The sequence below is a fragment of the Leopardus geoffroyi genome, chromosome D2 (assembly GCF_018350155.1).
Source record: "Leopardus geoffroyi isolate Oge1 chromosome D2, O.geoffroyi_Oge1_pat1.0, whole genome shotgun sequence".
Taxonomy (NCBI): Eukaryota; Metazoa; Chordata; class Mammalia; order Carnivora; family Felidae; genus Leopardus; species Leopardus geoffroyi.
Window position 1 is genome coordinate 25,604,658 of NC_059334.1, and position 13,698 is coordinate 25,618,355.

Below are 13,698 nucleotides of genomic sequence, written 5' to 3' on the forward strand. Positions count from 1 at the left end.
GACAAACACTACCTCAGCCAGGTGGTCAAGGTTAACATCAATAGTGATAATTCATGTCGATAGTGTGTCCTTGATATGATAGGAGGAAATGGTACTTTACCTCTTGTGGTCTTCCTCCCAAAACCCATACCTTGATTTAATCATGAGAAAAACATCAGACAAATTACAGTAAAGGGACTTCCTCCAGTACTCTTGAGTAATACTCCTCGAAACTGTCAAGGTCATTTCCAAAGAAAAATCTGAGAAATTGTTTTTCTTTTACAACCAAGAGGAGCTAAGGAGACATGACAGGTAAACATAAGGTGCTATCCTGAATGGGATCTTGGGACAGAAAAAGGATAGTAGGTAAAAACTAAGGAAATCTGAATAGAGGATGGACTTTAATCAATAATATATCAATATTGGTTTGTTAATCGTGGCAAATGTACCATGCTAATGCAAGGTCTAGGGGAAACATGATGTAGAGCTTATGGTAACTATAGTATATTCCCAACCTTTCTGTAAAATTAAAACTATTCCAAAAGATTCTTTTTAAATAGACCCAAAAAGTAGACAACAAGATATCATACACCCTGTGCATCAAAAGGCCAATAAACACTTGAAAAGAAAATCATGTGTAGTGCTATTCAGGAATGTATATTAAAACATCTGGCACACTTTAAAAACAATAATAATAATAATAATAATACCCATGATCGGCAGTGTATAGGAATGCTTCTCTGGAGGGCATTTTGGTAATAGGTAAAAACGTATGTACTATTTGAAGCAGCAACATCCCAACCAGGAAGTGAAATGTTTTTACATCACATGCAATAGCACACCCCTGAAATTGACCAAAAGCCTATTAACATTGGATTATTTAAATAAAGTAAGGGCATATCAATGTGGAATGTAATGAAGATATTAAGAATACACACTGTAGGGGCGCCTGGGTGGTTCAGTCGGTTAAGTGTCTGACTTCGGGTCAGGTCATGATCTCATGGTTCGTGAACTTGAGCCCCACATCAGGCTCTGTGCTGAACCCTTGCTCAGAGCCTGCAGCCTGCTTCGGATTCTGTGTCTCCCTCTCTCTTGGCTCCTCCCTCGCTCGTGCTCTGTCTCACTCTGTCTCTCGAAAATAAATAAATGTAATTAAAAATTAAAAAAAAAAAAAGAATACACACTATAGAATATTTGGGGGCAAAAAAATCCCATGATGTGTCACATGAAAACGCTAACTATAAACCATATATATACTGTTATGCTACCTCTATGTCTATTCTTTCATTTTATGTGTGATTGTACATATCTGTTGGGTCTGGGATTTGGTGAAATAGTCTTCACAGATGGCATTAAGTCCTGTTAATGATTTAGGTATTTTATAAATGTTTACAGAGAGCTATTTTAATGCATGTTGTAATATATCAACTATTGATAATTAGAAGCCAGTGCTTCTCAAAATCATGGAGTAAAGGACACTTTTGTATTACAGGTTGTGCGTGTACATATGTGTTATATTTAGATTCTGGGAATGTTACATGTGGATAAAAAGTAGGATTTGCATACAGTAAAATGTTGCCTGCAGTTATCTCTGGGAGAGTTGGGACAATTTTTATTTTTGGTGATTTTCTACCTGTTCCAAATGTTCGAGGAATCATATTTTTTGTGATGAAAAGGTTTTATTTTAAAACTCAAATATAGGGGCTCCTGGATGGCTCAGTCGTTTAGGCGTCTGACTTCACCTCAGGTCATGATCTCACAATCCGTGAGTTCGAGCCCCACGTCGGGCTCTGTTCTGACAGCTCAGAGCCTGGAGCCTGCTTCGGATTCTGTGTCTCCCTCTCTCTCTGCCCCTCCCCCACTCACGCTCTGTCTGTCTCTATCAAAAAATGAATAAACATTAAAAAAAATTTTTTTAAATAAGTAAAAATTAAAAAATAAAATTCAAATATAATTAACAGTGTTATTAGTTTCAGGTATACAAAGAGAAAGTTTTTTTTTAAGGTGATTTTCCCATGATACTATACCTAGAATATTGAAATCCTCTTTTTGTTACAAAAGTATTTTTACTTTGCTTTCTGAGCAGATTTAGTCTGTGCACAAATAATGCATTTACACAAATTTATATTATTGCATATTTCCTATGTAGTTTCTGCTTTACTATTAGGTGAAATTTTCATGAGCTGTCAAAAGCATTGTTGTATGTGATTAGTCTCTCATTCTTTTTACTTTTAGGTTGGTGTTTGGAATGCTTTATCCTGCATATTATTCATACAAAGCTGTGAAAACAAAAAACGTGAAGGAATATGTAAGTATAGTTTTATGAGTGATTGATTCTAACTTAATGTATCTGTGATATACAAGACCAGAAAATCATTATTTTAGAAATAGCTGGGATACTGTTTTTGGTTAAAAATGTTACATGAATACGAGTTTAATGAAGTTAGTCTTTTAAAAATAATTTTGAATACAATTCCAAAGTGGAGTTTCAAAAAAAGTTCACTGTCAGTTGGTATTTAAGTAAGTGTATGATCCAGTGAGTAATTGGATCTCTTACTCATTTTGTCTCAGTTCCAGTATAAGAAGTTAGGGGGCTGTCTGGTTTTTAGCCTTGTGAATTTATAGGTACACTGAGAACATAGTTCTTTCTTACTCCAAACCTTTTCCTTTTTTCATAACTGGTTTGTCACTTTTTAATTCATTTAAGTATACAGATGTCTTATCATTGCTGACAATAGCAGTCTTTTTTCTTCTTAAATCAGACTCTACAGTTGACCCTTGAACAGCACAGGGGTTAGAGCCACCAACCTCCCCCTCCCCTGCAGTGGAAAATCTGAGTATAATTTTTTTTTAATGTTTATTTATTTTTTGAGAGAAAGAGAGAGTGTGTGAACAGGGGAGGGGCAGAGAGAGAGGGTGACAGAGGATCCAAGCAGGCTCTGGCGGACAGCAGTATAATTTTTAACTCCCCAAAAACTTAACTATTAATTGCCTACTGTTGATCAGAAGCCTTACCCATAAGGTAAACACATGTATGTGTATTATGTACTATATTAAAAGTAAACTAGAGGGGCACCTGGGTGGCTCAGTCAGATAAGCGTCCGACTTCATCTCAGGTCACGACCTCGTGGTCCCTGCATTCAAGCCCCGCATCTGGCTCTGTGCTGACAGCTGGGAGCCTAGAGCCTGCTTCAGATTCTGTGTCTCCCTCTCTCTCTGACCCTCCCCCACCTCTCTTGGAAAAATAAACATTGAAAAGAGAAAAGTAAGGTAGAGACAAGAGGTTAAGAAAAATCATAGGGAAGAGAAAATACATTAATAGGCCTGTAAAACAAATTTATGCGTAAATGGACCTACACAGTTCAAACCTGTGTTGTTCAAGGGTCAACTCTACCAGCCAATACATTCCTCCTCATTTGGAATGTTTGTCATACTGTTATTAAAGGAGATCTTTTTTTCTAAATCTGATTAGCTCTGCAGTTTAAATACAGGGTGAATTTTCTCAACTTTGTGCCCATTTTTTCACCTATAAAGTATTATAAACCCAGGATAAGAACTCGTGTGGCTCTGTGTGTCTTTGTGTATATTTCTGTGCTTACGGTATACTCCTGTCTTCCCTCCAAATCTGGGTGATTTTGTTGGGAAAAGAAATAAGCACAAATTGAAAATGAAGTTTATATGAGAAGCTCTAGTGATACAAAGATATCAGTGGGCACACAGATACCATGCCCTAAAATAAAAAGGGGGTAACAGTAAGAAATATGAAGGTATAATAAATTATAAATAAATATACAAAGTTATAAATAAAGTATGTAAGTTATAATAAATTATAATAGGCCTGTCATTTATAAATTAATGCTAAAAGAACAGAAAAGATGGTGTTTAGGGATTAGCCTAAGAACCATTATAAAATATTAATTCATTTCTTTATTTTTTTAATTTTTTTTAATGTTTGTTTATGTTTTGGGAGAGAGAGAGAGAGAGTACGAGCAGGAGAGGGGCAGAGAGAGAGAGGGGGAGGGATACACAGAATCGGAAGCAGGATCCAGGCCCTGAGCTGTCAGCACAGAGCCCAACACGGGGCTCAAACCCATGAACCATGATATCATGACCTGAGCTAAAGTCAGACACTTATCCAACTGAGCCACCCAGGCACCCCAATCCATTTCTTACTATGTGTCACTTTAAGTTTGTTAGTATTATCTTTTAGAGACTTAAAAACATGGGTTTCTGTGTTTGAATCCTTAATAAACACTCAGATTTTTATTCCTGTATTAGTCTATAAATTTGGGATGAATAAGAATGGTTCTAACCCTGAAATTTTAATTCTACTTCATAAGTTAAAGATAACCTTTGGACGAGAATCCAGTAACATTCTCATTCAAACTGATGGAAAAACTAGGGAAGCAGAAAGGCAATTGGTTTGATAATTACATGGTAATCAACTCTCCACAAATGAAAAAGCTAAAAGCAAAAATGGTAAGGCATTGAAACAGAAGGCAGGGCATTTGCTTTTGACAAGGAAATGTGCTACAACTCAGAAGACATGGTGACCAAGTTGTCTGCCATCAAGGCTGCTAGAGAGACCAAGCTGAGATATCATATTAAAACATTTGCATTTATATGATTTCCTACCAATTTCAAAAATACTTTTATTTATTATTGTTTGCAATAGCTACTATAACAAAATGCCAAATACTTACTGGCTTAAACCAACCCAAATGTATTTATTCTCTTACCATCCTAGGGAACAGAATCTGAAATGGATTTACAGGGCTGTACTCTTTCTGGAGTCTCTAAGGGAAAATCTTTTACCTTACCTTTTCTAGCTTCTACAGGCTGCCTGCATCCTTGGCTAATGGTTCTATTCCTCAGCTTCAAAGCCAGAAACGTTGAGCTGAAACTTCTCACATTTCCATCCCTCTAGTTCTCTCTTCTGCCTCCCGATTCCACTTACAGGAATGCTTATGGTTACCTTGGGACCACCTGAGTAACCCACGATCTTCTCCGCATCTTAGGGTCAGCTGATTAGCAACCTGAATTCCATCTGCAGCCTGATTACTCCTTTACCATGTAACATACTCACAGGTTTTAGGAATTAGGTAGGACATGGGCATCTTTGGGGTAGGGAGACATTTTTCTGCATACCATAATATCTCACTGGTCCTCATTTCATAAATAAATAAATAAATAAATAAATAAATAAATAAATAAATAAATAAATAAATAAGTAAGTAAGTAAGTAAGTAAGTAAGTCTGGGAGAATGTTTTGATGTTACAGTCTCGGAGAAATAAATTGACTTACCCAGGGTAACATGGAACATTAAGGCAGGAATCATACCAGTTTGGACATGTTGTTACAAGTATTTCATTCTGTCTCTTCTACCAAAAGTAGGTGAGGATTCTAGCTTGTAAAACAGTTTTCACAACCAGCCAGTGGGTGTGCTTCCAAAGTAGACCTCCAGGAGCCACAAAAATAAGGATATTTTCAAAGAAGGGCAATGAGGCTGTTTAACCAGTACTTAGGGCAGGACTCTTACATATCGAAATCAACTATGATCAGAACGGCTAAAGATGAAATTAGGTTTTGAAAGGGTTGGCAGGTAACTATTTCCAACCTAAATTTAGTTGTTTTTTGGGTTTTTTGTTTTGTTTTGTTTTCAGTTTATTAATTTGAGAGGGTGCGTGCACGTGCCTGCACAAGTGGGGACAAGACAGACGGAGGGGGAGAATCCCAAGCAGGCTCCATGCTCCGTGCTGGGCCCATCGCAGAGCTCAGTCTCACAAACCTAGAGATCATGACCTGAGCCAAAATCATGAGTTGGAAACTTAACCCACTGAGCCACCCAGGTGCCCAAACCTAAATTTACTTTTGACGAAATGTTTGAATATTATTATCTTGCTGAGTCTCACCTAGCCTTACTTTAAGCTTTGATTATAACAGTTGTATTAGAACTCTGTTCTCAGAAAGTTTTCCTATATAGTGATCCCATCCTAATTGATTTTGTTTTGCATATGGTAATTTCTTAGTAAAGTTAACCTTCATATTTCCCTGTTATATTTTTAATGGCCTTTTATATAATCTGATATTATATTATTTGTATGTGTATTTGTCCTCCCCACCAGAAACAGCTCCATAGAGTTTGGTTGTTTTGTTAACTGATACATTTCCCTACCTAGAACAGTACATGGTATATATAATAGGTACTCAATATTTTTTAAATGAATGAGTGAATGAATGAATAAGAAAAGGAAGAAGAGTTGAAGAACATGTACATTTCTTAAGGGGATTGGTCTAGGTTCTCAGCTTTGATTCTGCTGGGTTAAGGAGTACACAGTCCAGTCTGACTTAACCCAAAGCTCAGTGTCTTTGTGGTATTTGGTTGTTACCTAAATTCCACTGATATCTACTTCAAAATTGTTTTCAGAAAGCAAACATTTTAGATTAATTTACTTCTTTCCACCCTAACTACTACCATTCCCTTTAAGCCTACAAACAGTAGATTGCACCTGATAAAACAGATGCTGTGCTCAAATCAAAACAAATGGAAAATGCTGTGTATTTTGGCAACCTTCCTTTCTTCCTTTGCCTATTTTTAAAACAGAGCTTTCCTAGGATATAATTTCCTGTATAGTGTGGCTGATATGGCCTACTTAAAGTCTTTCAGCCTTGCAGTAATTGAAATGTAAACTTACTGAAGAATTAGTATGGTTTTGCAAATTTTTTTAGGCTTATACCATCTCGTGACTTGAAAATAGAGTGTTTATTTCCAAGTCGTGTGTAATTGCTGTAGCTTTTCTAGGAAACCGTGTTCTTATTCTAAGAATGTTGGAGAACGTGGCAATGAAAAGATTGGCTAACAGCACTTAAAAATCAAAATCAGACATTTGGTCTGATCACAGAGATTTACTGTGAGCAAGAACAAAGAACAGGGAAAATTCTGGGAGATTACTCTTTTAAAGGCTTAGAAATAGCCCTCTACGGATGCCTGGATGGCTCAGTCAGCTAAGAGTCTGACTTCAACACCGGTCATGATCTCATGGTTCAGGGTTTGAGCCCCACATCAGGCTCTGCACTGACAGTGCAGAGCCTACTTGGGATTCTCTCTCTCTTCCTCTCTCTCTGCTCCTCCCCCACTCACACATCCATTGTCTCTCTCAAGATAAATAAATAAACTCATTTAAAAAAAAAAAAAAAAGGAGCTAGCCCTCTAAAACCCTATTGACTTGGTTTTGAAAGTGACCTAATTTTTCCTAAATACTTGGGTGATATGAAAATGAACAAATATACCACATACTAGCTTTATAGTTCTTGTCAATTGGTAAAATCTGAAGTTATTTACTAGTTTTAGAGTGGATACAGAAGGGAAAAAATGCAATAAAGTACTTTTTTTTTTTTTATTGTCAAGAAGTGTTCCCCAGCCATCTTTTCATATTTTGGATTAAAAATACTCATTTGATTCAAGGGTTTTAATTTGGGAAGTGTAAAGGTTAACCCACTGATTGAGATGGAATTTTTGAAAATTAGTCTTGTTAGACCACATGTTTATTTGTTTATTTTCCACTTTGATCTACTTTTAATTTAGTTTTTGTTTTTATCAAAGCTGTAATTATTTAAATTTTAAAAATCAAATAGTTTCTAAGGCTTATTATGAAAAGAACAATTCCCCCACCTTCCCCATCCCCATTTCTCTCTAGAGGCAACTACTTTCAGCTCTTCTAGCTGAATCCTTTAGTATTTATTTCCATATCTAAATGACATGCTTATATTACCATTTCTTAATTTTTCAGATGGGCATTATCAGTTGACTTCTTGCTATTATTAAGGATGATTAATAGTAGTTATCACATATAACTATACACATGCATATTTCCCTGTCCATTATAGCCTCCCAGGGTCATTACAGTGTAATTTGTATTGGATCAGTATTCAGTATTTGCATTACATAGGCTAAGTTAGAAAGAAAGAAGCAATAGACTAAACAAATAAAGAACACAGCACCTAGAACCAGGCTGCCAGGGTTAACATCCCAGCCCTGTCTGTTACTAGCTATGTCATTGTACAAGTTATCTGACTTTTCTGTGCCTCAGTTTCCTCATCTGTAACATGAGAACTGTTATAGTACTTACCTCCTCAGGTGGTGGTGAGAATTACATGAGTTAATGAACATAAAGCATTTAAATCAGTACCTGACATAGAATAGTACCTGTTGTATAGGATTTTTCATGATAGAAACACTATTTGCATTTGGTCTCTGTGGTATCCTATCATTACCATTTTTTTTCCTGCACAGTGGTTTGTTTTCCCTGCTTGTTATTCATTGTCTTGTTTTCTGGTTTGTTGTTTGGTTGGTTGGTTTTTCACTTATGTGGGATTCTCTATTATTGCACATTTACACCTGAACTCTGCCGCAGTTGTGTGGATTTCTTCTCTGTGTTATCATCCAATGGATATTCCAGACTAGCTCTTGTTTTAGATCCTCAGATTTCTTAATCTCCTGTTTTCCTCCTTTTTAAGTTTACTTCCTCATTTTAATGAAGTACATCCTTCCGGAGAAGACTGTGTGAAAGACAAATTTTTTGAGATGCCAGATTGGAAATAATTTTCCTTCAGAATTTTGAAGACATTTCTCCATTGCCTTTTAGCCTGCAGTGTTGCTGTGGAGAGTCTGAAGCCATTCTGATTATCACCGGCTTGTGGGATCTTTTCCATGTGTGGAAAATTTAGGTTTAAAATTTCATGATTATGTGCCTTGGTGTGAATCGATTGTGGTAGATTTTGCTAAATCCTCCCCTTTTAACTTGGGAAATCCTTTGTCCTTCAGCTCTGGGAAATTTGGTTAAAATTTATTTCTTTATCGATTTTCTCTGCTTTGTTTTCATTGTTTGTTCTGTCTGGGATTCCATTTATTCAGTTGTAAAGCTACTTGGACCGATTATCTAATTATCTGATCTTTTTTCTTCTTTTTCCTGTCACTTTTTCTTTTTGTTCTATTTTATGATGAGTTCCTCAATGTCATCTTCTAACCCTTTAGTTAATCTTTAATTTCTGTCTCTGTGTGTTTAACTTCTAAGAGCTCTTTTTATTTTCTGAATGTTCCTTTTCCTATAGTGTTCTATCCTTATGTTGTCTAAAATAGCTTCCTTTTTGTCTATGTATATGAAAAATGGGGTTTTTTTTAGATACGTTCTTTCTGCATAGTCTCTCCTTTGACTTCTGGTTTTTGTTTGTTTGAGCCTCTGTCTCTCATGCCTGATTTTCTCAAATGTTGGATAATATTTGGTCCTCCACTCACATTTGAGTATGATAATCAAAAGCTGGTTACAAGGCCTGCGCCCATGAAGAGGCTTGCTGAATGTCATCCTTACTGTAGGGTGATCTGACAAGGCAGCTGTATTTGTTCCCAGTGTTCCCGGTTGTACCACAAACCAAGTGGCTTAAAAAAACAGAAATATATTGTCTCACAGTTCTAGAGGTTAGAAGTGCGTAATCAAGATGTGGACAGGGCCAATTCCTTCTGAAACCTGTTGAGGAAAATCCTTTTCTTCTTTCTTTTCTTTTCCTTTCTTTTCTTTTAAGTTTATTTAAATAATTTATTTTGGGAGGGGGAAGGGATAGAGAGAGAGGCAGAGAGAGAATCCCATGCAGGCTCTCTGTCAGCACAGAGCCCAACACAGGTCTTGAACTCACAAACTGCGAGATCATGACCTGGCCCGAAACCAAGAGTTGGATGTTTAACCGACTGAGCCCCCCAGGCACCCTGAGGAGAATCCTTTTTTGCCTGTTTGCAGCTTCTGGTGGTTGCCAGAAGTCCTTGGCATTCCTTACCTTCCAGGTGCAGCACTTTGGTCTCTGTCTCTGTTGTCACATGGCGTTTTCCTCTTGTGTCTGTGTATCAGTCTCTTCTCTCCTTCTTACAAGGAGCCAAGCATATTAGATTCAGGGCCCACTATACCCCAGCATGACTTCATCTTAACCAATTACATCTGCAGTGACCTTATTTCCAAACGATGTCACATTTTGAGGTACTGGGGGTAAGAACTTTGTATTAGTCAGCTCAGGCTGCCATAACAAAATACCACACAGTGAGTAGCTTAAACAACACAAATTTATTTTCTCACAGTTGTGGAGGCTGAAAGTCCAAGATTAGGGGGCCATCAGCGTTGTTTTTGGGTACAGGCTCTTCCTGGCTTGTAGACAGCCATCTTCTCTCTGTGTCCTCACGTGGCCTTTTCTGGATGCCTGTGTTAAGAAAGCCCTGGTGAGTTCTTTCTTATAAGGACACCAGTTCTATCAAATTAGGGCCCCCTTATGACCTCATTTAATCTTAGTTACCTCCATAAAGGCCCTGTTTCCAAATACAGTCACCTTGGGGGTTATGGCTTCAGCATATCAGTTTGGGGGAATCACGGGTCAGTCTGTAAGAGACTTCAACATATCTTTCTGAGGGAGACACAGTTCAAACCATTACGACTGTTTCCTGGGAAAATGATCAGTGTCTGTATGTTTAGATATTTTCTCTCATGTCAGAGTCTTCAGACAAGATTCTTCCATTCTGAAAGGTACTTGGTTGCTAGCGTTCCGGTGAGAGACTAAGGGTTGGGGGCTCTCAATGTTTAATTTATAAACTAGAACTTAATGCCTACTCTCAACTGTGCCAGAGATTTGCAAATCCAGAGGCCCTTTGACTCTTCCCAGAGAATCAGCCGCAAGGTTCCTGTGGGAGGAAGGAGGGGCATCGCCTGACCACAAAAAGGGGAGGGCATCTGGGAGCCTACCTGCTCCTCAGGCAGACTTAACAGCCATACTTCCTGGCTTTTGCCCTCATGACCAAGGATTGTGTCACCAGTTCTTGAGCGTTTGGGGAGCTCTGCGGTGTAAAGTTGGATTGCTTCTCCACTTTCCCACTGTCAGCTTAATATCCAATTTTCTCAGGCCTCCTAACTCAGGTGCTCCTCTTCCACTTCCTTCCTACCTCCCCAAAATTCGGATTGCTGTCTTCTTTTCTTCATTCTTTTGGACTTGTCTTTTTTAAAAAATCATGTTTACTGTTGTTTTAGTGAGATTTGTGGTAAGGATGCAATTAAATGTATATGTGCAGTTTATCAATCTTTACCCATATTCCCAAATTGACTGTGTGAGTGGAACACTTCTGGTTGAAATATACTGTGATATCAAATATAACTTATCATGAAATAAACCATTATTGTTGGTTTTTAAAATGTGCTCACATAGAAGACAGATTTAAAGTAGTGATAGATACCATTTGTTTTAGATCTTTGACAACAATTTTGAAATTTAATTTTAACTGACATACAGGGAATCTATGTGTATCATGTCTTGAGTTATATGGTTTGTAAATCAAGTATTGATACATAAAAATCACAATTTTCACTTAGGACAGTTGAATAAAGTCACTTGGGACAATTTATTATCCTTTAATGAACTAAACCTACTTACTTTTACTTAAAGTAAAGCGGGTGACAAATATTGTTTTATAAACCTAATTCTTGATGTGCCAAGTTTACATATTGTATGTATAATACATATCAGTATGTAACTTCACTGCGGAAGTAATTGATGCTGTTATAATTAAGTGACTTATACTCTTCCTTATGTTTTCAAGAAATGATTTCTTCATGATCATCTCATGACCATTACAGTGGATCCACTTTAGGAAACAAGTGTTAAATTTAAATAAGGTTATTTACTTGGGGAGGGTATTTAATGAACACCTAGCACGGTTTTTTTCTGAAATTTTAGAATGTGAGGGGCGCCTGTGTGGCTCAGTTGGTTAAGCTCCAACTTCAGCTCAGGTCATGATCTCATGGTTAGTGAGTGAGCCCCGTGTCTGACTCTGTGCTGACAGCTCAGAGCCTGGAGCCTGCTTCGGATCCTGTGTCTCCCGCTCTTTCTGCCCTTCCCCCGATTGTTGTTCTCTCTGTCTCTCTCTCTGTCTCTGTCTCTCTCTCTCTCAATAAATAAATAAACTTTTAAAATAAAATAAAATAAAATTTTAGAATGTGAATTAGAGCACCCCTTGACCTCGTATGAAGTAATTCAGAAGCATCCCCACAGTTTTCATGCTAAGATGCAGCCGGCCGACTGCAGCAGTCTTATCCTTTACTAACTTCCCATGCAAATGCTTTGGAAAACATGCACAAAGGGGAAAAAAAAAAAACAAAAACCACACAGTAACATTCAAACCTAAGAGGCTAACTCGGGCTTTTGCTAATGTCTAGGAAGAATTTTACCAACTGTAGTGCCAATGGAAATAGACTTTTTAAAAACAGGGACAGAAACCGTTGTTTCCATTAAAGGAAATGTTGTTAAGTAGTAAATTGGAGGGAGGCCTAGCCACCTCCACCCTAATCCCGTGATGGAACAGCTTAAAATCCGAAAAGCTACAGCAGCCAGAAAGGACTGCCACCACCCTCAGTGTGGGGAGAACGTGTTCAGAGGCTGCCAGTGTTCTGCTTCCCCCCCCCCGTTATCTACTCACACCCCATAACCTCTCTGCTGTGAAGAAACCTCCAGTAAGTTACAAAAAGAAGAAATAACAACTGAGTACAAGGGAAAATCAGAAGTGCAGTACTAGATGAATTCAAAAATAAAAATGACAGTAATTCATATTACAATTTATATTCTGAATCACTTTGAAAGCCTGTATTTTAGGGGTGCCTGGGTGGCTCAGTCAGTTAAACGTCCAACTTCGCCTCGGGTCATGATCTCATGGTTCATGAGTTCAAGCCCCACATGGGGCTCACATCCTATTTCAGATCCTCTGTCCCCCCGTTCCCCCCAACCGTGCACTCTCTCTGCCCCCTCCCCTGCCCACACTCTTTCTCTTTTAAAAATAAACATTTTTAAAAAAGGAAAGAGCTGGGGCGCCTGGGTGGCGCAGTCGGCTAAGCATCCGACTTCAGCCAGGTCACGATCTCGCGGTCCGTGAGTTCGAGCCCCGCGTAGGGCTCTGGGCTGATGGCTCAGAGCCTGGAGCCTGTTTCCGATTCTGTGTCTCCCTCTCTCTCTGCCCCTCCCCGTTCATGCTCTGTCTCTCTCTGTCCCAAAAATAAATAGACGTTGAAAAAAAAAAAAAAAAGGAAAGAGCCTATATTTTAAAAAGGAAGAAAATGAAACACTACACTCGCAAAGCAAGAAAAAATACCAAAATAAAAGAATCTGTGAAGGAAGTAGAACAAGCAAAGCAATAAAAAAGCAGAAATACAAATAAAAAACAAAATTGAGGGAATTAAAGGAAGAGTTGTTCCCTTAAGTGAGTCTAATAAGGTAAACACTTGAAATAGTTAAAGTAGGGAGAATAGTAGAGGGATTGACACAATGAGAAATCAGAAAAGATATAAGCAACCAATGCTAAATTAAAATTTAAAAATAATAAACTACCTAAAAATTCTCATTTAAAATTTTTTACTGGGGCACCTGGGTGGCTCAGTTGGATAAGCATCCAACTCTTGATTTCTCATGGTCATGAGATCAAGCCCCACATTGGGCTCTGTGCTGGGTGTGGAACCTGCTTGAGATTCTCTTCCTTTCTCTCTGCCCCTCCCCTGCTCATGTATGCACGTGCACTCACTCTCTGTCTCTAAAACAAACCAAAAAAATGTTTAAAAATTTTATTAAATTTTATATTTTTATTAAAATTTTTTTATTTTTAGAAAATAGAATCTTCTCTGATAAAATATACCTAAGCTTTTGCC

General features: G+C 37.8%; 1 protein-coding gene across 1 annotated transcript in view; it reads left to right on the forward strand.

Annotated features, from left to right (window-relative positions):
- The window catches only part of REEP3 (receptor accessory protein 3), a 98,758-nt gene that overhangs the window by 43,509 nt on the left and 41,551 nt on the right, over positions 1-13,698 (forward strand). Inside the window, exon 2 of the mRNA XM_045437554.1 lies at positions 2,215-2,287. Within this exon, the coding sequence (XP_045293510.1) occupies positions 2,215-2,287 (73 nt within the window). The remainder of the gene's footprint in view (positions 1-2,214; positions 2,288-13,698) is intronic.